Source organism: Chelonia mydas, chromosome 16, assembly GCF_015237465.2.
Source record: "Chelonia mydas isolate rCheMyd1 chromosome 16, rCheMyd1.pri.v2, whole genome shotgun sequence".
Classification (NCBI taxonomy): Eukaryota; Metazoa; Chordata; order Testudines; family Cheloniidae; genus Chelonia; species Chelonia mydas.
The window spans coordinates 4,105,706-4,125,339 of NC_057857.1; the positions used below are offsets into that span (position 1 = coordinate 4,105,706).

Here is a 19,634-nt window from a genome sequence, read left to right on the forward strand (position 1 = left end):
TCAAACCGCCTGTGTAGTGAGAAAGGAATTGGCTTGTTGGGATTCACTCACCGTTAATCATATACAGGCCAGTTGGGAGCGGGGCTAGGCCATGCCTGAGAAGGAGCCGGGTGTGTGTTATTCATTCATTTCAAACCTTCCTTCTGTGAATTCTCAGGGGCGCAAAAATTGTTTGTGATCAACCTCCTCTAACTAGAGCTGTCAGCTGTGTCAGGTCATTTGGGCCTGTGAGGAGAAGAGAGGGAGGAAGAGAGTGACAGTCAGACAATCACACAGGCATTTACCATGTGTTTGATAGCACAGACACACACACCACAGGGGGGCAGCATGGCCCAGTGGGTAGGGCACTGGACCTGGACTCAGGAGACTTAGGTTCCCAGGTCCACCGCTGACCTGTTGTGTGACCTTGGACAAGTCATTTTCCCCTCTTTGGCTCGCCTGTTTCTTTTCCCATCCTTTGTCTGTGTTGTCTAGTTAGACAAGCTCCTGGGGGAAGTGCCCAATCGAATGCTGCCTTGATCTTGTTTGGGGCCGGTAGGCTCCTCCATAATACCAATAATAACACCATCACCCAGCAGCGCAGGTGGGCAGGAAGCAGTCCAGGATGTATGTACGCTGTGCCACTTCTGTAGAGGAGACCAAGGCTCTGTACTTGGTCCTGGCCCCAAAGATCCCCTACCCCAAAGTCCAGCCAAGGTGGAGGCCCCAGCATGGCAGCATCAGCAGCTGTCTGATTTTCCAGGGGAACAGAAGCAGCTGGGTGCTTTGGGGCTGCTCTCAGCATGCCCAGGCTACAGGGGACCCAGAGTGGATGGATGCTCTGACTGTTCAGCCTTCCCATGTCGTAGGCTGTGCTGGGAATGGCTGCGCCTGGTGGGGATGACATGGTGGAGGTGTGATGCTGAGACACAGGAGCATTGCAAAGACTACACCAGATAAGTGTGTAAACAGTGAGGGTGTTTAGTCATTGGAACACACTCCCAAGGGGCATGGTGGCTTCTCCCTCTCTTCCTGTCTTCGAGACCAGTTGCCTTTCTGGAAGGCGCTTTAGTCAGACCCAAGTTATTGGCTCAATACAGGGGTAACTGGGTGAAATTTAAAGGCTTGTGTTATACAGGGGTCAGACTAGAGGATCTAATTGTCCTTTGTGACCTTACACTCAGTGAATCCATGAAGAGGGAGGCATGTCTAAAGAGTGGCTCATAGTGATGTTGCAGACAGTGTTTTCTGCAAGATCCAGCACGTATATACAGAGGCGATACCATGCGGCTAGGGTGTGGGAAGGAATGGTTGGAAAGCAATGGAGCTCGGATTTGAGTTTGGCCCTGGGAGCATGGCAGGGTGAGGCCACGTGGAATGATGTTGGATTTAACTCCTTTGGCTCTGCTACCCTCCTGGGCCAGATTAGCTGCTGGGTGGAGTGCAAAGTTTTCATTTTGACCTACAAAAGCCTTACTGACCATTAGGGCAGGGTTTCCCAAAGGAGAGGCATGACAAGGGTCTAGATGGGTGGACTGTCATTTCCCGGGCCCCTATGGGTGCCCCAGAAGCTCTCCCTCATCCCTCCCGTGTTCTCACTTCTCTGGGCTGGGGCAGCCGGCAGCAGTGTGGGGAGTCACATTCAGGCAGCAGCAGCATGCAGGAAGTGGCTGAAGCCAGTGAGTGGGCAGTCAGCTTCCAGTCAGTAGGAGAGTGCAGGACTGGGAGAGCCAAGCAGGGCACTTGGGATGGGGCTGGGGAGGGAAGGGGGGGCGGGGTTCAGGGAGGTGGAGTTACTACAAATTCAATCTTGCTGTCGTACAGTTACAGGATTTTTTAAAACGTAGCAGTTTCTGTCTGGGTGTGTGTACTTACAGTGTGCGCGTAATGTCTGTCCTTCTCAAAGGCTCTGTAGGACCCGCCTAGAAGCCAATGGAGAGTCTTCTCCATTGACTGCAATGGACAGCCTTTGTGCGTCGTCAAGTAATAGAAATGCTTTAAACAGTCAGCAGTACTCTGTACCGTACGCTGCCCAGTATATTGCATCCATCCAGACCCTCCCCAGAGTGCTACCAATCCATCAATCTAGCCATTGTCAGCTGACCTTGGCCCACTGCAGTTTAAAGCCCTCTTTGGCATGGCATGTCTTTAGCATGTTAAAATATTTAGCGGGAAATCTGCCGTGCTTGGCCAGTGAGGTTTGGCAAGAATGGCCCCGCTACTTACCTCTGGCTCCCCAAGGCTGCACCCCTCAGGGGTTGCACCCCTGAGAGCATCATGCACTGATGCAGCGATTTACAGTTTTCTGAATGTGGGACAAAGGCCAGTTCACAAACGCTTTGGAATGACTGAATTAACACGGTAATGGATTCTTCTCCCTCACAGAGACTCAACACGCAGAGGTTCCCCATCAGTGGCAGCACTGCCAAGCCTGCAGCTGTAGCAGGCTGCCAGCGTAGCTTGAAATGTCCATTGCTCATGGATGTGGAGTACAAGCTGCTTTAGGTCGACTGAAAGCTAGCTGGGAATTCAGGATGTCTGCTCCTTTTTATCACAGTCGGGTCTTGAGGGAAGGGGGAAGCATGCAGGATGCCCCATGGTACAGGGAACTTCCACCCAGTATTCCCATGAGCCCCCCACAAACATACACTAGTTTTGGATACAAGACTTGTTACCTACCCAAGTGCTTCCTCTGAGTGTAACTTAACTCTGCTCCCGCTTCCCTGAGCCCCTGAGCCCGAGAGGCATAGGAGTTTGGAGAAAGAGTTGGAGGAAGATGCACACTGAATCTTGGGGTTTGCAGTCAGGGACTCCCAGTGAAAAGGACTTGTAAGAGACCCCAGGTTTTCTTCTACTGGCACTGACCACTGTTGTCTAGCCCCATTACTGTATAGCTATCATTATGCTGTATCTTAAAAAAAAAGTGAACATTTTAAAATAGGAATTCCTCAGACTTTGAAAGAACCAGATCCTCAGTCCAGGGAAGCTTGCTGAGACAAAAGACAGTCCTGTACATGTAATAATTTCCTATAAATGGAGAGCCATGCCCTGAAACAGCTGACTCTGGAGGTATGGTGTAGGAATAAGGATAAATAAACTGAAGAGGATGCAGTAAGGTCTCTGCCAGTCTCAATGTTTAAATCTCTCTCTTTTTTGCAGAAACTGCAAGTCCCCTGATTTCAAATCCTTTCCCGCTTTTACAAAGTAAGTGTGATGGATGTTTGTGGTGCACCTAGGGGGTGTCTCCACCCAGCCTTGGTGATTGTCCTGTCCTGTTAGCATTTTTCATGAATAACTGTTTTTTATTACTGGTCTGTGTGCCAAAATATCAAAAGCATCACTTCTGTCTGTGGCTCTTAAGGGTTTACATGAGATAGAAACGAACCCAGGGTTCCGAGGGGACAGTCAGTGCTGTGTGTGGCTGCTGTCATTTTGGATCACTTCCAACCTTTGAGTGTCAGGTTTTATCAAACATGGCGAAAACACATGTTCTAATAGACCAAGGCTTGAAGTTTAAAAATGAACCCATTTCTGAGTTACATGTTTATACCGGAAAATGTCTCTTAATGGCTCAGCACTTCGAACTATTAGTGATGTAAGAAAGGGCATTGTGCCACTGGCCGACTCTTTGGTAATGGGTCAGTATTTAATATACTAGGATTTGGGTTGCTCAGTTTTTAACCTTCACTCTTAGGCATGGTGAAGCCGTATATTCAGCAGCATTTCATCCACATGCATGATTAAGGTACATTCAGTCATTCCTGCACCCCATGTGCACACACACAGTCTTTTCCTTAGATTTCAGTCTGTGCTTGATTAAGCATGCTCGAATTTTAAGGCATTAGTTGTTAAGGAGGGGCAGCCTGCTTGGTTTCTCTGCTTGTCTGGAATGCTGTGTTTCAGTTGCAGATAAGTAAAAAGAAAGACCTGGCATTTTTACACAGTTTGTCTCATTGTCTCCACTTGACCCGAACTCTGCAACCAGAGAAGGAAAGAAATAGAGGGTCGACCCTTGACAGGATTGTGTTGTCCTATGGCGATCCATAATCCATATATGGTCGGGATTATGTAGAGTAGCAGATCCAATTTCATAGCAAGCAATTGGGCTGCTATTTAGCCGAGCCTGTCTTTGGGGCCTACAAAGCCTCTCTAATTTTGGAGAGTCTATAGGCAAAAACTAATTTTCATTTTAAAAGCTTTAAGCAGGTGAGATATATTTGAATGTGCAAGCAGCTTGCTAGGGCTGGACATTTGTTGTGGTAACATTTCCCTAAGAGCCACAGGACATTCTTTCTGTTTCACTCTCTCGCTCACTCCCATTCACACGTGTGGAAGATGAGCACTGAGGATCATTTTAGGACTAATGCAGGCTGCTTCCTGGCCATCAGCTGAGGCAGCTCTTGAAGCGAGTTGCCAATGTGAATTCCGGCCGTAAGGCTGGAGAGAGAAGGGCAGTGCACTGAGAGATGGTGCGGTCTGGTGAACTGATCTCTCAAGCTCATCCTTATTTTATTCTAAATGAGTAAGTAGCACAGGAGTGGGGACATGAGTGATTTGAAGGAGAGGAAGTTTGCATGAGTAACAGGGCCAGCGAGGTCGTTGCAGGCCTAAGGGGCAATATGAGAGGCGGTATTTGAAGGACCCAAAGGGAGCATGAAGGTGAGTGGGGTTGATGAGAGCATGACACAGGTGGAGGAATAGCAAGAGAGGAGGAATGATTGGTAGACAGGTAGACAGGGTAGAGCTGGACCCATGAAGGTGAGCTGGGGATTAGAGGTGTATGGAGAAGCAAAGCAGGGGGAGGATTCTGAAGGTCAGAGCAGTGAGAGCTGATTTTGATTCCACAGGGAGCAAAGATGCTAAATTGTTTCCCCCCAGTTTAAGGCGGGGTGGGGGAGAATGTTGATGCCTATCTCACTGCTTTGCTAAGGCTTGTGATCTGTCCCCCTGCAGATTGGCTGTATTTTCTAATCCCTTCGCAGGCTGGGAGAAAGCCATAGAGACCTGCAGCCAAATGGATGAGACAAACTGAGGATTATGAACAATTTAAATCTGAACTGACTCCAGAGGCTGATAGGAAAAGATTTTAAGGGGGTTAAATGATTAAGGGGTTGATTTATATGGAGGTGGTGACGCAGCCGGGAGTTTACCTAGGCAAATGGAGCAAAGCTTGGGGTTTGGACAAGTGTCATGATTTGTGTTCACATTTCCTTAAGATGTGGTTAGTGGATAAGTAGCCAACAGACCGCCATGCCTCAGGCAACTGGCTGATGAGTATGTGGGTATCAGGTCTAGTTATCAGAGGAAACACAAGGGGAAATGGCCCATACATGGGACCCCAGAGTGGGTGTTCCCCAGATATGGGGATCAGGTAAACCCACTCAGGGGAGAGGACTTACTGCAGCAAGGGGAAGGGCACCTGAAAGGGGCCCCAGGGTGAGTGGGAAGAAGCGATGCCATGTCCATAACAGACTGGGTCATATGGCCTGGAATTGCCCAGTCTGTAACCCACTAGTGTAGTTAGTGTAGGTGACAAGTCCCCATCTGTGCTGATCCCCAGAGGTTCTGAGTGTTCACAGACACCAGCTACAGAACCGTGGTCCGTTAGCTGGTGCTGTAGCTGTTCTTGCTTTTTAGCTCTGGAGGGTCCCGGTGTGTCGACCAAGAAAATGGCTGCTTCACACGTCCACTCAGGAGGAGCATGGCCCTAGAGGGGCATCCTGCATCTCAAACCTGTGGAGTTAACTGTGTGACTCAAGCTCAGGAGGGAGGGAGTTACACAGCCAACTCCTCTGGAGCATACGATGAACGTTTAAGCCACAGTTCAGCTCGGCTACATGGTCAAGCTCAGGGGCAGATGGAGACAAGCTGCTCAGCTCACTCACAGGAGCTGCAGGCTGCCTTTGTAAATGGAAATTAAGTAGTTGGGAGAATGGAGGGGCTCTTCCCCCTCCTGCACCAGCCAGGGAACAGAGATTGGAAGCTTAGAACCTCTCCCAGGTGTCTGTGAGAATGCAAATGCGCTTGGGTTGTGGGGGGCAGGGGGAAATCTGCCCTATTCCCCACGCAGTGTGTGAACCAGGCTCCGGTGCAAGGACTCTGAGGCCAGTTGGAATGGCTAGGAAAGCAAGTCCGCTGCCACCCCTTGTCATGGAAACTGGGGTGTCTCCACAGTAGAGCCTGACGCTCAACCATCCTGGAGATGGGGTAGAGCGAGGAACTGGTCTCTGGAGAGGGAATGAAGGATTGTCTCTCAAAAGGGAAATGGTTTCCTCATACCCACATAGCCCATTACCTATGAGAAGGCATGCCTGAGCTGGGGGGCCCTGTGTCCCTGCCCCACCTGACAATGGGGAACCAGAGCCCAGGAGTTGCTGCTTGGTTAACACCAGCTTTGCGGTGGGCCAGACCTGTCTTGGTCACAGGGGTGCTGCCTAGAAACCGTAGAGTAAAGCCATGGTGACTGGCACTGTAGGGAATGAGGGCTCACTGCCTGCCTGACGCCCCAGCAGACAGTCGGAGGAGAAAGTGGTAGGGTCAGGTCCCAGCTTCAGCCCAGAAGTTCTGAGGTAATGGGGGCATGTGAGGGCGTGTGAAATCTTCCCATTGTATCCATCCAGTTTGGTCAAAGGGGGTGATAGCAGATGCTGGCGCCATTCAGCTTCGATGCAGGGAGATATGTGATGGATTTGGAGCTGCTCTGTAATAACTTCTGAGTAGTGTATTCTGACCTGGTTATGACTGGATGAATACACTGGTATAGTTTAATAGGGGGCTGCTGAGAAAAACAAAGAGGAGGGAAAAGAAAGACTCAGGATAACCCACCTCTTCGCATAAGGCTCGAGAACACAGGAGATCGCAAGAATTGTGGCAAGTTTAAAAAAGAACACCCTCGAGAGGGGTGTATTATTTAGGGGAACAAAACTGAGATGCGGGGACCAAGTAGGCATGTCTGAAGAAGCGGACGGTACGCCTATAGGCAGGATAGAAACGTGCAGACTGTTGACTGTTTTCGAATCCTTCTTTTCTAATTGCTTTGTTCCAAGTGCAAAATAAGGAACCCTCTGGCTTCAGAAGGCTGTCTGATCACTGTACCACACTGCTCTCAGACTCCAGAAGGGAATGCGTGTGCCTAGGCACTCTGACTTAAACAGATCTGCTGGGAACAGAACAGTTGCCATACAGGGTATTGTAGCCCAGGGCCTGGTCTAGGAGTGGGAGAATCACAGAATTCCAGCCCAGGAGAGGTAAAGGCACAAAGGGGGATAGAGAGGAGGGAACAAGAGGTTCACCTAGTGCTGTGGCCATGACAGGGGCATTTTGGGTAGTCTGGAGGGGTGTAAGGTAAGTGCCAGGTAGGTCACAGAGGTTTCACTAGTCTAGGCAAGAGTCCATGGCATGACACTCCTGTAGCAGGGCAGAAAGGAAAGACTTTGGAGATGTCTGGGAGGAGATCAATAGGAGAGGAGCCAAAAGTGATACCCAGGGGGTGGGCCATTCCCAGCGGGGATGGTGAAACAATCTCCTGTGATGGGGAGGCGAGGAGAGAGCTGGAGAGCGCTTGGAATCCAAAGGACAGCATGAAGGGTGGGGAATGGAGAGAGACTAGCAAAGGAACAGAGAAGGGAACAACAGCGTTCAGGAGAAATGGGTGGATAACAAGGGACAGGGATAACAAGGAGAAAGAAGATGCTTTTTAAAAATAGAAAATTCGAGAATTTAGAAAGAGAAATGACGGGGAAAAAAAGAAAATAGGTGTGGAGTCCAGTGGGATGAGATGAGTTTGGAAGGAGAGATGAAGAGGATAAAGAAATGGAAGAAGGAAATAAGCAAGAAGAGAAACACACAGCTTTAGGGTACTGGATTTAGTGTCATTGATCTATGCTCTTTTATTTTGCTGTACTTCCCAGAAAGATGTCCTGTATCTCTGAGTTTGGGGTAGAGGGGAGGGATGGGTTTTTTGAGCGTTTATGTTCAAGACTCTGTATAGTCCATGATTCTGCAGAACTTGCCACAGAATTTACCCCTTGATACAGAACTGAGCAGCAGAATTCCAACTTTTTAAATTGTATAGTAGTTTTTAAAGAAGAAAACATTCAAAATATGAACCAAATAGAAATTAATGCAGTGCTGTCTTCCTGAGTCTGTCAGCAGCCTGAAACAGACTCTGAGCATTGTGAATTGCCCCATTCATGGTAATCATGTTGACTCTGAAACCTAGTGATAGTTTAGAACATTAGTTTGCTGATGTTAACTATTCCACTGCTGATCATTTATCCAGTCTGTATGTCTGTCCCAGCTTCCCACTCCACCTCAAGTGCCAAAACCCCTAAATGCATTGTGTTCAGCTGCCAAAGCTTCCTGCTTTCCCCTAACAACCATTTTGATTTTGTTATAGTATTTCCAAGCTTCCGTACCAGAAAGAAAATGAGGCGGTAGCATAAAGTAAATGTAGGAATGATGTCAAGTTAAATGAGGTTCTGAGCTTAGCCTCAGTATTCCCCTCTTTTCAATGGGACAGATGCTCATACAGATTCTGTCTGTTGTTTCTGCAGGAGGGTTGCTGAAGTGACTTTAATCCCTACAGTTGTTTTCTGATGCCTCAGCTTCCTAGGTTTCTGTGCAGGGGGCCTTGTGGGTTTTCCCTCTCCCACTGTACGCAGCTCTGTTCTAATTTCTGTTCTTCACTCTCTGAGAGGGACGACTGCAGGGCTGTAGCCAAGTTAGTTATGCCTGGAAAGTGAGTGTTCTGGACCTTTTGAGATGCTTACTAATTCCTTTGTGCATATGCGATTTGCAATGGCATTTCTCAGTAATAGAATGTAATACCATATTTTTCCCTACAAGTGAAGATAAACATCTATAGTATATTTTAGCACCGAGTATTACTCTGTTTATGCCCGAGAGAGTCCATAAGAGTCATTTATATGCAGAGTATAGATTCTGTATCCAAACTACTGTTGTGAAGTGTAACACCACAGACTAATGGTGCAGATGTGCTGGCATATATGAAGATATAGAAGAATTAAATTGCAACACTGACTCCTTCAGTGACAGCATTGCTGTACGTGGTGTCTTGATAGCACATCTTGTGATCAGTACACAATGACTAATACTATTATTAAAACTAAGCAACGGAAAATATACTTGTAGGTCAGCTCAGTGAAAAATTAAGTTTTCAATTTACTTCTCCTTGTCAGATTGGAAATATGATAGCATTCAGCTCATTAGTGGTCCGAGTGTGAGTTCTGTACACACATTCATACTGACTACAGACAGAGTTTTAACAGCTTTTCCATCCCTCTCCTCTGACTGGCAGATTAGCTGTGCCGCTCTGCTCAGGCCCCTGGCGCAGCTCCGTGTGCTTTGCTGCACCCCTGTGCACCCTAGCAGCTCAGTGCTGCTGTGCCCACTTTCCAGGGCAACCAGCCCACCCTGGTCTGATCTTGGCTGGTGGCCAGAAAGCTGCTTGCCCACACCACACTTCTACTAGTGCCAGCTTCTGGGGAGCAGGATTTGTCACAGCCTGATGCCCTGCTGGGGGTGCCAAGCTCAGACCTCCTGCCTCCAGCCCTCTCAGAGCACTGCCTCTCCCTCTGGCCTAGTCTTGCTCAGGAAAGGAGGCAGAGGCTGGAAATGATGGAACTGCATCTAAAATTAAATTCAGTTAAAGACAAAAAAGACTAGAAAGGAACTAAAAAGAGACCAAGTCTCCAGAAGCGATGAGTTCTGGAAGTGTACTTTCTAAATGTGTATCCATACTAAAGCCCCAATCTTGCAAACATTTCTGCATGTGCTTAGTAGTGGTGCTGCTGACTCCTAGGGGACTTCTTACATGAGTAAAGTTAAGCACAGGCATAAGTATGCAGATTTAGAGCCTAAGACCATAATTCAGGAAGTATTCACATGCTTAAGTGCTATCCTGAATCAGGGCCTATTACCTAACTATGGGCTCAGTTCTGCAAACCCTTATTCACATGCATAATCACTGTAAAGTGAGTAGGTCTTCTGACTAATGGTTTGCTGGCTTGGGCTCTAAGGCACAATAGAGTTCCATTATGAAATGTGCATGTGTGCTATTTCTCCACACACTACATATGACTCTTCTGAACTGATCTCTCCCATACAGAACCTTACACCTGTGGAGCTTGTGGAATCCAGTTTCAGTTTTATAACAATCTGCTGGAGCACATGCAGTCCCATGCAGGTAAGCCAGGCACTTCTGATTTATTTTTAAAGACTTCAGATAAAGCAGAGAATTAAATTCTGCACTGATTCCTCACATTGACCCAGTTGTGTGTCCATAGAGCTTCATAGAATCATAGAATATCAGGGTTGGTCATCTAGTCCAACCCCCTGCTCAAAGCAGGACCAATCCCCAACTAAATCATCCCAGCCAGGGCTTTGTCAAGCCTGACCTTAAAAACTTCTAAGGAAGGAGATTCCACCACCTCCCTCGGTAACGCATTCCAGTGCTTCACCACCCTCCTAGTGAAAAAGTTTTTCCTAATATCCAACCTAAACCTCCCCCACTGCAACTTGAGACCATTACTCCTTGTTCTGTCATATGCTACCACTGAGAACAGTCTAGATCCATCCTCTTTGGAACCCCCTTTCAGGTAGTTGAAAGCAGCTATCAAATCCCCCCTCATTCTTCTCTTCCGCAGACTAAACAATCCCAGTTCCCTCAGCCTCTCCTCATAAGTCATGTGTTCCAGTCCCCTAATCATTTTTGCTGCCCTCCGCTGGACATTTTCCAATTTTTTCACATCCTTCTTGTAGTGTGGGGCCCAAAACTGGACACAGTACTCCAGATGAGGCCTCACCAATGTCGAATAGAGGGGAATGATCACGTCCCTCGATCTGCTGGCAATGCCCCTACTTATACATCCCAAAATGCCATTGGCCTTCTTGGCAACAAGGGCACACTGTTGACTCATATCCAGCTTCTCATCCACTGTAACCCCTAGGTCCTTTTCTGCAGAACTGCTGCCTAGCCATTCGGTCCTTAGTCTGTAGCAGTGCATGGGATTCTTCCGTCCTAAGTGCAGGGCTCTGCACTTGTCCTTGTTGAACCTCATCAGATTTCTTTTGGCCCAATCCTCTAATTTGTCTAGGTCCCTCTGTATCCTATCCCTACCCTCCAGTGTATCTACCTCTCCTCCCAGTTTAGTGTCATCTGCAAACTTGCTGAGGGTGCAATCCACACCATCCTCCAGATCATTTATGAAGATATTGAACAAAATTGGCCCCAGGATCAACCCTTGGGGCACTCCACTTGATACCGGCTGCCAACTAGACATGGAGCCACTGATCACTATGCATTGAGCCCGACAATCTAGCCAACTTTCTATCCACCTTATAGTCCATTCATCCAGCCCATACTTCTTTAACTTGCTGGCAAGAATACTGTGGGAGACCATAACAAAAGCTTTGCTAAAGTCAAGGAACAACACGTCCACTGCTTTCCCCTCATCCACAGTGCCAGTTATCTCATCATAGAAGGCAATTAGATTAGTCAGGCATGACTTGCCCTTGGTGAATCCATGCTGACTGTTCCTGATCACTTTCCTCTCCTCTAAGTGCTTCAGAATTGATTCCTTGAGGACCTGCTCCCTGATTTTTCCAGGGACTGAGGTGAGGCTGACTGGCCTGAAGTGCCCAGGATCCTCCTCCTTCCCTTTTTTAAAGATGGGCACTACATTAGCCTTTTTCCAGTCATCCAGGACTTCCCCCGATTGCCATGAGTTTTCAAAGATAATGGACAATGGCTCTGCAATCACATCTGCCAACTTCTTCAGCACTCTCGGGTGCAGCACATCCGGCCCCATGGACTTGTGCTCATCCAGCTTTTCTAAATAGTCCCGAACCACTTCTTTCTCCACAGAGGGCTCGTCACCTCCTCCCCGTGCTGTGCTACCCAGTGCAGTGGTCTGGGAGCTGACCTTGTTCATGAAGACAGGCAAAAAAAGCATTGAGTACATTAGCTTTTTCCACATCCTCTGTCACTAGGTTGCCTCCCTCATTCAGTAAGGGGTCCACACTTTCCCTGACTTCCTTCTTGTTGCAAACATACCTGAAGAAACCCTTCTTGTTACTCTTAACATCATTTGCTAGCTGCAACTCCAGGTGTGATTTGGCCTTCCTGATTTCACTCCTGCATGCCTGAGCAATATTTTTATACTCTTCCCTGGTCATTTGTCCAATCTTCCACTTCTTGTAAGCTTCTTTTTTGTGTTTAAGATCAGCAAGGATTTCACTGTTAAGCCAAGCTGGTTGCCTGCCATATTTACTATTCTTTCTACACATCGGGATGGTTTGTCCCTGTAACCTCAATAGGGATTCCTTGAAATACAGCCAGCTCTCCTGGACTCCTTTCCCCTTCATGTTATTCCCCCAGGGGATCCTACCCATCAGTTCCCTGAGGGAGTCGAAGTCTGCTTTCCTGAAGTCCAGGGTCCGTATTCTGCTGCTTACCTTTCTTCCCTGTGTCAGGATCCTGAACTCAACCAACTCATGGTCACTGCCTCCCAGATTCCCATCCACTTTTGCTTCCCCCACTAATTCTTCCCAGTTTGTGAGCAGCAGGTCAAGAAAAGCTCCCCCCCTAGTTGGCTCCTCCAGCACTTGCACCAGGAAATTGTCCCCTACACTTTCCAAAAACTTCCTGGATTGTCTGTGCACCGCTGTATTGCTCTCCCAGCAGATATCAGGGTGATTGAAGTCTCCCATGAGAACCAGGGCTTGCAATCTAGTAACTTCCGTGAGTTGCCGGAAGAAAGCCTCGTCCACCTCATCCCCCTGGACTGGTGGTCTATAGCAGACTCCCATCACGACATCACCCTTGTTGCTCACACTTCTAAACTTAATCCAGAGACTCTCAGGTTTTTCTGCAGTTTCATACCAGAGCTCTGAGCAGTCATACTGCTCCCTTACGTACAATGCAATTCCCCTACCTTTTCTGCCCAGCCTGTCCTTCCTGAACAGTTTATATCCATCCATGACAGTACTCCAGTCAAGTGAGTTATCCCACCAAGTCTCTGTTATTCCAGTCACATCATAATTCCCTGACTGTGCCAGGACTTCCAGTTCCCCCTGCTTGTTTCCCAGGCTTCTTGCATTTGTGTATAGGCACTTGAGATAACTCGCTGATCGTCCCTCTTTCTCAGTATGAGGCAGGAGCCCTCTCCTCTCGCGCGCTCCTGCTCGTGCTTCCTCCCGGTATCCCACTTCCCCACTTACCTCAGGGCTTTGGTCTCCTTCCCCCGGTGAACCTAGTTTAAAGCCCTCCTCACTAGGTTAGCCAGCCTGCTTGTGAAGATGCTCTCCCCTCTCTTCATTAGGTGGAGCCCGTCTCTGCTTAGCACTCCTCCTTCTTGGAACACCATCCCATGGTCAAAGAATCCAAAGCCTTCTCTCCGACGCCACCTGCGTAGCCATTCATTGACTTCCACGATTCGACGGTCTCTATCCAGGCCTTTTCCTTCCACAGGGAGGATGCATGAGAACACCACTTGCGCCTCAAACTCCTTTATCCTTCTTCCCAGAGCCACGTAGTCTGCAGTGATCCGCTCAAGGTCATTCTTGGCAGTATCATTGGTGCCCACGTGGAGAAGCAGGAAGGGGTAGCGGTCCGAGGGCTTGATGAGTCTCGGCAGTCTCTCCGTCACATCGTGAATCCTAGCTCCTGGCAAGCAGCAGACTTCTCGGTTTTCCCGGTCGGGGCAGCAGATAGATGACTCAGTCCCCTTGAGGAGAGAGTCCCTGACCACCACCACCCGCCTCCTTCTCTTGGGAGCGGTGGTCATGGAACCCCCAACCCTAAGACAGTGCATCTCATGCCTTCCAATCGGCGGAGTCTCCTTCTGTTCCCTTCCCTCAGATGTATCATCTAGTCCACTCTCCGCATTAGTACCTGTGGAGAGAACATGAAAACGGTTACTGACCTGTATCTGCACTGCTGGTACATGGACACTCCCCTTTCTTCTTCTAGAGGTCACATGCTGCCAAATTTCTTCACCGTCCTCCTGTGCCCGCAGTGCAGCCTTCTCTGAATCTTCAGAACGTTGTGTCCGTAGAAGCATATCCTGACGTCTTCCAGATACCTGTTGCTCCAGACCTTGAACCTTCTGTTCCAATATGGACACCAGCTTGCACTTTGTACAGACGAAGTCACTTCTGTCCTGTGGAAGAAAGACAAACATGGCACATCCAGTGCAGGCCACAACAGCTGAACACTCCCCATCCATATTACCTTCCTTCTACGAGCTTCCTCAGGAGTTGTAGTAACTACTCAGAGAAGCCGGCAAGATGTAAGCCTCAGTGGGCTCTCCCCAGGCAAACTCCCTCTGTTAGCCTCTCTGCTGTTGGCTGCTCAGCTGGTTCGCAGCTGACTGGCTTTTTATAACAGTCAGGCCCACTCAAGGCTCACCTGGAACAAAGCACGCCCAATTCACACTTTTCAAACAACCAATCAAGCACACGGTCAAACTGTCCCCACAACAGACGCTCAGATACTCACCAGCACAGCCTCCTTAATGCAGCCCTTAGCGTACCTCCTCTCAGGCAGATCCTAGGCAAACTCCCTCTGCTAGCTTCTCTGCTGTTTGCTTCCTGTGTTTTCACTTTCCAATGTGCCAGTAATTTCACCTCTTATCTGCAGAAAAAAGCTTGAGACCAGGGAGCCCAAGGCAGTGGCTACAGGAGTGCCACGAAGGATTTCACGATTTCCACATTTGACTTCATTCCTATAGAAACAAACCGTGAAATTTCTATTCTCCATGAAAGACAATTCTAGGAAAAAATTTGTTTGGGGTCAATCGAACTGTTTGGAAAAATCAAAAAAGGACATTCTGACATTGTCCAAATTTTTTCCCCCCAAAACTAAACTTGGGTGAAATCAACATGCTTTTGCAAAGTGTTCCACCTTTGGAACTGCATTCTCCAACAGAAAAGCCTTCCTACATTTTTCTACCAGCTCTAGTATTTACCTCGTGTGTTTGCACTGGGAGAATCTCCATCTCTCCTTGCACTTGGAACACAATATAAACAAATAGCGATTGTCATGACTCTGGGGAGAATCCCTGACTGATAGATGGGGTGGGAATGGCAAAGGGATAAGGCAGGGGTGGGCAAACTACAGCCCATGGGATTGTCACCCCCATGGTGCTGCATGCCCCATGCCGCTCCCGGAAGCAGCCAGCACCACATCCCTGTGGCCCCTGGAGGGTTGAGGGGGCCGAGGGCTCTGCGTGGTGCCCTTGCCTGTGTGTACCTCCCTCAGCAGCTCCCATTGGCCAGGAATGGGGAACCGCCCTGGCCCCGGTGTGCGCCGCTGCCACCCTGGAGCCACTCCAGGTAAGCAGCACCGGGCCGGAGCCCCCACCCCAAACCCCTCCTGCACCCTGCATCCCAACCTCCTGCCCTGCTCTCTAGATATTTATAAATCGCAGTGATTTGATTGCAGCCCTCAGAATGTCCCCTCCACATGTCCACAGAAAACATAATACCTTCCCTGCCTATCACCTAACTTAACCCTCGTCTAACACCTGTCCCTTGCACCTCCTTTCTGCCTATCTTGGATCTGTATGTGGTGCCTATCGCATCATGGAACGTTAGATCTCCTCCCCCCTGCCCTCCCACTCCGAGGGAGAGTTCGTCTTCCCTCCTGTTTCTCACTAAGAGTAATAATCGCTTGGTATGAATTACTTTGTATTTATTATCTGGGTTTAAGTGAGGGGCAAGGCAAGGAGGGTGTCATTGCTAAAGGCAGCTTTGTTTATTGGGATGTCAGATTCTGAAGGTGGTAACCAACCAGAGCAATGGTTGAAAGAATATAATGAGCACAGTTACTGAGAGAGACCCTGTAGTCGCGCATTCAGTGTGGAGCTCTGCATAACTGAGAGGTAAAGGCAGTTGCAGGTGAGTGTCTGTACTGCACCCCTGCGCGAGAGTGGCAGGGACTCTTCAGCCTACTGTTGAATGAATTAATTGCATAATCAGTGACACACAACACGGCTCGTATCCCTTCCCCGGCTGGACTGAGGAATCTGGCATAACTGTGGGTTGTCGAGTACAGTATAACTGTGCCCCTAGCAGTAGCGTATTGCCCTGAGGCATGTGGGAGCTGTTATAACTGCACATTGAATGCATGTGTTGCTATGCAGAAATCCAGTTTCATAATGTTAGTAGTAAATGGCTAATCTCTTTCCATTCCAAGTGCGGAGTCCGCTGTCCTACACAAGGGACTGAAGTCCAGAAACATGCTGCTAGCCCTGAGGAGTGAGAGCAGGGGCTTGTTGGCACTTCAGTGATTCTGGAGGCTAAAAGGGTGATTAGGGAAGATTATAGCTACACAATGGGAAGAAGCAATTAGAATGTAAATTGGAGGCTGAGGGGCAGAACTAGAGCAGCAGAAAACAAGGCAAAGGAATTTGTTCTGTAATTACACAGCACAATATCCAGCTTTCACTCCCTTTGGGGTACTTTGTTCAGGTCGAGTGCTACCATATAATGCCTTTTCTGCAATCTAGTGCTAAAAAATAAAAAGGACAACTAGGCTGAACCTGGATTAAAGGATTGGAGGCATGAAGAGAAATTAAAGAACCATGATCTATATAGTTCACAACCTGACTGATAAGAAGGATGAAACTGAAATGCACAAATCTTATTAACTCCGCATTGAACACCAACGAATAATTGCACATAATAAATCCCCTACTATTATGAAATAGATAAAGGAAATACAGGTTTCCCTCTGCCAAGACCAGAAGATGGCTGACATGTGAATCATCCTTAATGGAACAAAGTTAATAGCAGACATGAGGCATGTCTCATTAACCTACCAGTAGATATGCAGAGTTAATGCCATTTCTGATGTTTGCTGTGGAGCAGTTAGAATAGACAAACCTTGGGAAGAACCAGTCATTTCTGATTCCTGGTGTATCATGTGAGGACTCCTGCTTCTCTTTTCTCTCCAACGCCCCCTAGAGACCTGACCTATTAGTAGCCTTCCCTCCAGCTGATTGCTGTCTTAGAGCATGGCACTGGGCCCTCCAAACACTGGACCGTCCATTCTGGACACACCATGTAAAGCTTTGCCTCCTTCAGACATGTCGAGGGACCCATGACAGGCCCACACCAAATCCCTACTCTGTTGTACTTGATCTTCTGCTGCAGAACAGCAGCTTAGTTAGCCAGGCTGTGTTCTGGTTCCAGGTTCCACCATTTCCTTTATCGCTTTTGAATGAGTTCCCGTGGGATGTTGGTCCAGTGTGTTGCCAATGCAGCACCCAAACAAGCTCTCTCTCTCCCAGCTTCCAAACGCAAAACTCTCTTTTTCTGTCAGGCTGCTCCTTCTCCCGTTAGCTCACTGCAGGCTTGTGATTGGTCCAGTGAACTGCTTGTCCAGATCAATCCATGCAGTAGCCTCCCTGTTGGCCACAGCAGGGGTTTTTAGTTCCTTCAGTCCCTGACTCCAAGCATACTGCTGTAGGTCATGCCTCCTTGGTATGTCTTCTGTCCCCCCTCTCGTGTTGGCTAGCTCACCTAGAGATTGATGAGCCAGCCGGCTACACAGTCACGTGGCTCTTTTCGCTCATGCAGTAGCCCATGCATTAATATCCAGAAGTCCCGGGTTAGCTCCCCACTGCTGATGACTCATCCAGTGGCACGGTGTTACACTGGGAATGTGGTCAGAGCACTGTGGAAGCCATGTTAGCTGTAATCCTTTTGGTAGGGATTCAGACAGGGGCTACAGGAGCTGGGAAACCCCAAGTGGAAATTACATAGGGTGTGTTGAACATGTGCTCAAGCCTTATGATAATATTGTTTTCTACTGTGGATAATATGTCTATTAAATGCAACCAAAAATGTAATGAATTGGTGTTATCCCAATTAAGGAGAACAAAAGTAAATGTTAAGTAGTAAATGGAGATTGTTTCCCCTTTTCTGTTTAGCTCTGTCATCCTGCTGTCTTCTGGAGAGTCGGCATTTCTTGTAGGCCCACACTCCATCCTGGCACATGGCTGGCTGTGTGTGTGTCTCCCTTAATATCGTGGAGAAATGCTCCTCTTATGCCTCTGATTAACGCCTTCTTGTTTATGCCCCACAGCTGACAATGAGAACAATATTGCCTCTAACCAACCCAGATCACCTCTGACTGTTGTGGAAGAAAAGTGGAAACCACAGCTCCAAAGAAACAATGCCAATAATAGTACGTAGCCCTGTTTTCTCATTACATTTCCCTGTAGGCCTTGAACCAATGGCTCTGTAACTGGGGGGGGGGGGTCAAAACAGTGGTTCAGGCAGGTCGAAGCCCATGTCCCGCATCTGTCAGTAGAGCTTTTCTCATATATTTTTTCTCAGTTAGTCACACCAGATCTCAGGTGCCATTAGCACCCTATAAACTACTGTACTCATTCCCACTAAAGCACCTTTGATATCTGTGTAGAGGATATCTGGGAACTCCAGGGGAGGTAATGGAAATGTAGTCATGGTAGGAAAAAAGCTGAGAGAGAGCTCCTGTCACCGAACTCATTAACAAGCTAATTGGCTTGAATAGAGACTGGGAGTGGATGGGTCATTACACAAAGTAAAAGTATTTCCCCATGTTTATTCCACCCCCCTCGCCCCCCACTGTTCCTCAGACGTTCTTGTCAACTGCTGGAAATGGCCCACCTTGATTATCACTACAAAAGTCCCGCCCCCCCTCTCCCCCCCTGCTCTCCTGCTGGTAATAGCTCACCTTAAGTGATCACTCTCGTTACAGTGTGTATGGTAACACCCATTGTTTCATGTTCTCTGTGTATATAAATCTCCCCACTGTATTTTCCACTGAATGCATCTGATGAAGTGAGCTGTAGCTCACGAAAGCTTATGCCCAAATAAATTTGTTAGTCTCTAAGGTGCCACAAGTCCTCCTGTTCTTTTTGCGAATACAGACTAACACGGCTGCTACTCTGAAATCTGCGGAAACAAGATCCATTAAAAACCTAATATTTTGTGTACTGTGGTGTGTCCAAAAATGGCAGAAACAACAATAAAGCCCAGCAGCAGTCACAAAAAATAGACTAGAGCTGGGGAAGGAGAAAGAAAACCTTAAAATGTACAGGCCTGAACACCAATGGAGTTGACCAAAAACCCAGACTTCTTGTACATACAAAACCTAGGTAGATGCAGCTCTTATTAAAATAATTTGATGCTAACGTGAGTCCTGAATTCTCAACAGAAGAAGAACGGAAAGGCCAGCCTAGCCCACTAGACCTACCAGGGGAATCGAAGACTTAACTTCTAACCCTGATGCACTGTAAACCAGTACCATACTTGATTATAACTCAATTAGACAACTCCTAGATCAGTGCCACAGAGAGGTCTCTGGGGAGGGACAGAGGACAGCTCCCCAAGGCCATGATGGCAGCTGAATCCTGCATAATCCACTTTTGCTGTGCTTCTGTTACTGAATCAGGGAAAACATACTGATAAGCTCCTCTCTGCTATAAGCAAGAGGAAAAGTCTGTCATTGGATCAGCAGGGACAGCCTGAATCTAGAAGCACTTTGGTATAGAGGCCCACTGGAAATCCTAGGTTCAGGAATGGATCTGTACCTGCCATACTCTGGGCAAGTGCCTCCTGGTTGGGTCACTCGCAGAGGAGAA

The 19,634-nt window shown here is 48.1% G+C and overlaps 1 protein-coding gene across 24 annotated transcripts in view; it reads left to right on the top strand.

Moving 5' to 3' along the window:
• ZNF618 (zinc finger protein 618) overlaps positions 1-19,634 on the top strand; it is a 320,167-nt gene that overhangs the window by 289,414 nt on the left and 11,119 nt on the right. For 17 of the 24 annotated variants that reach the window (XM_043530050.1, XM_043530051.1, XM_043530056.1 and 14 more), the window contains 3 exons: positions 3,139-3,183; positions 10,109-10,186; positions 18,092-18,193. In XM_043530050.1, the coding sequence (XP_043385985.1) occupies positions 3,139-3,183; positions 10,109-10,186; positions 18,092-18,193 (225 nt within the window). The remainder of the gene's footprint in view (positions 1-3,138; positions 3,184-10,108; positions 10,187-18,091; positions 18,194-19,634) is intronic. The other 7 variants (XM_043530052.1, XM_043530053.1, XM_043530060.1 and 4 more) reach the window with 1 other exon arrangement.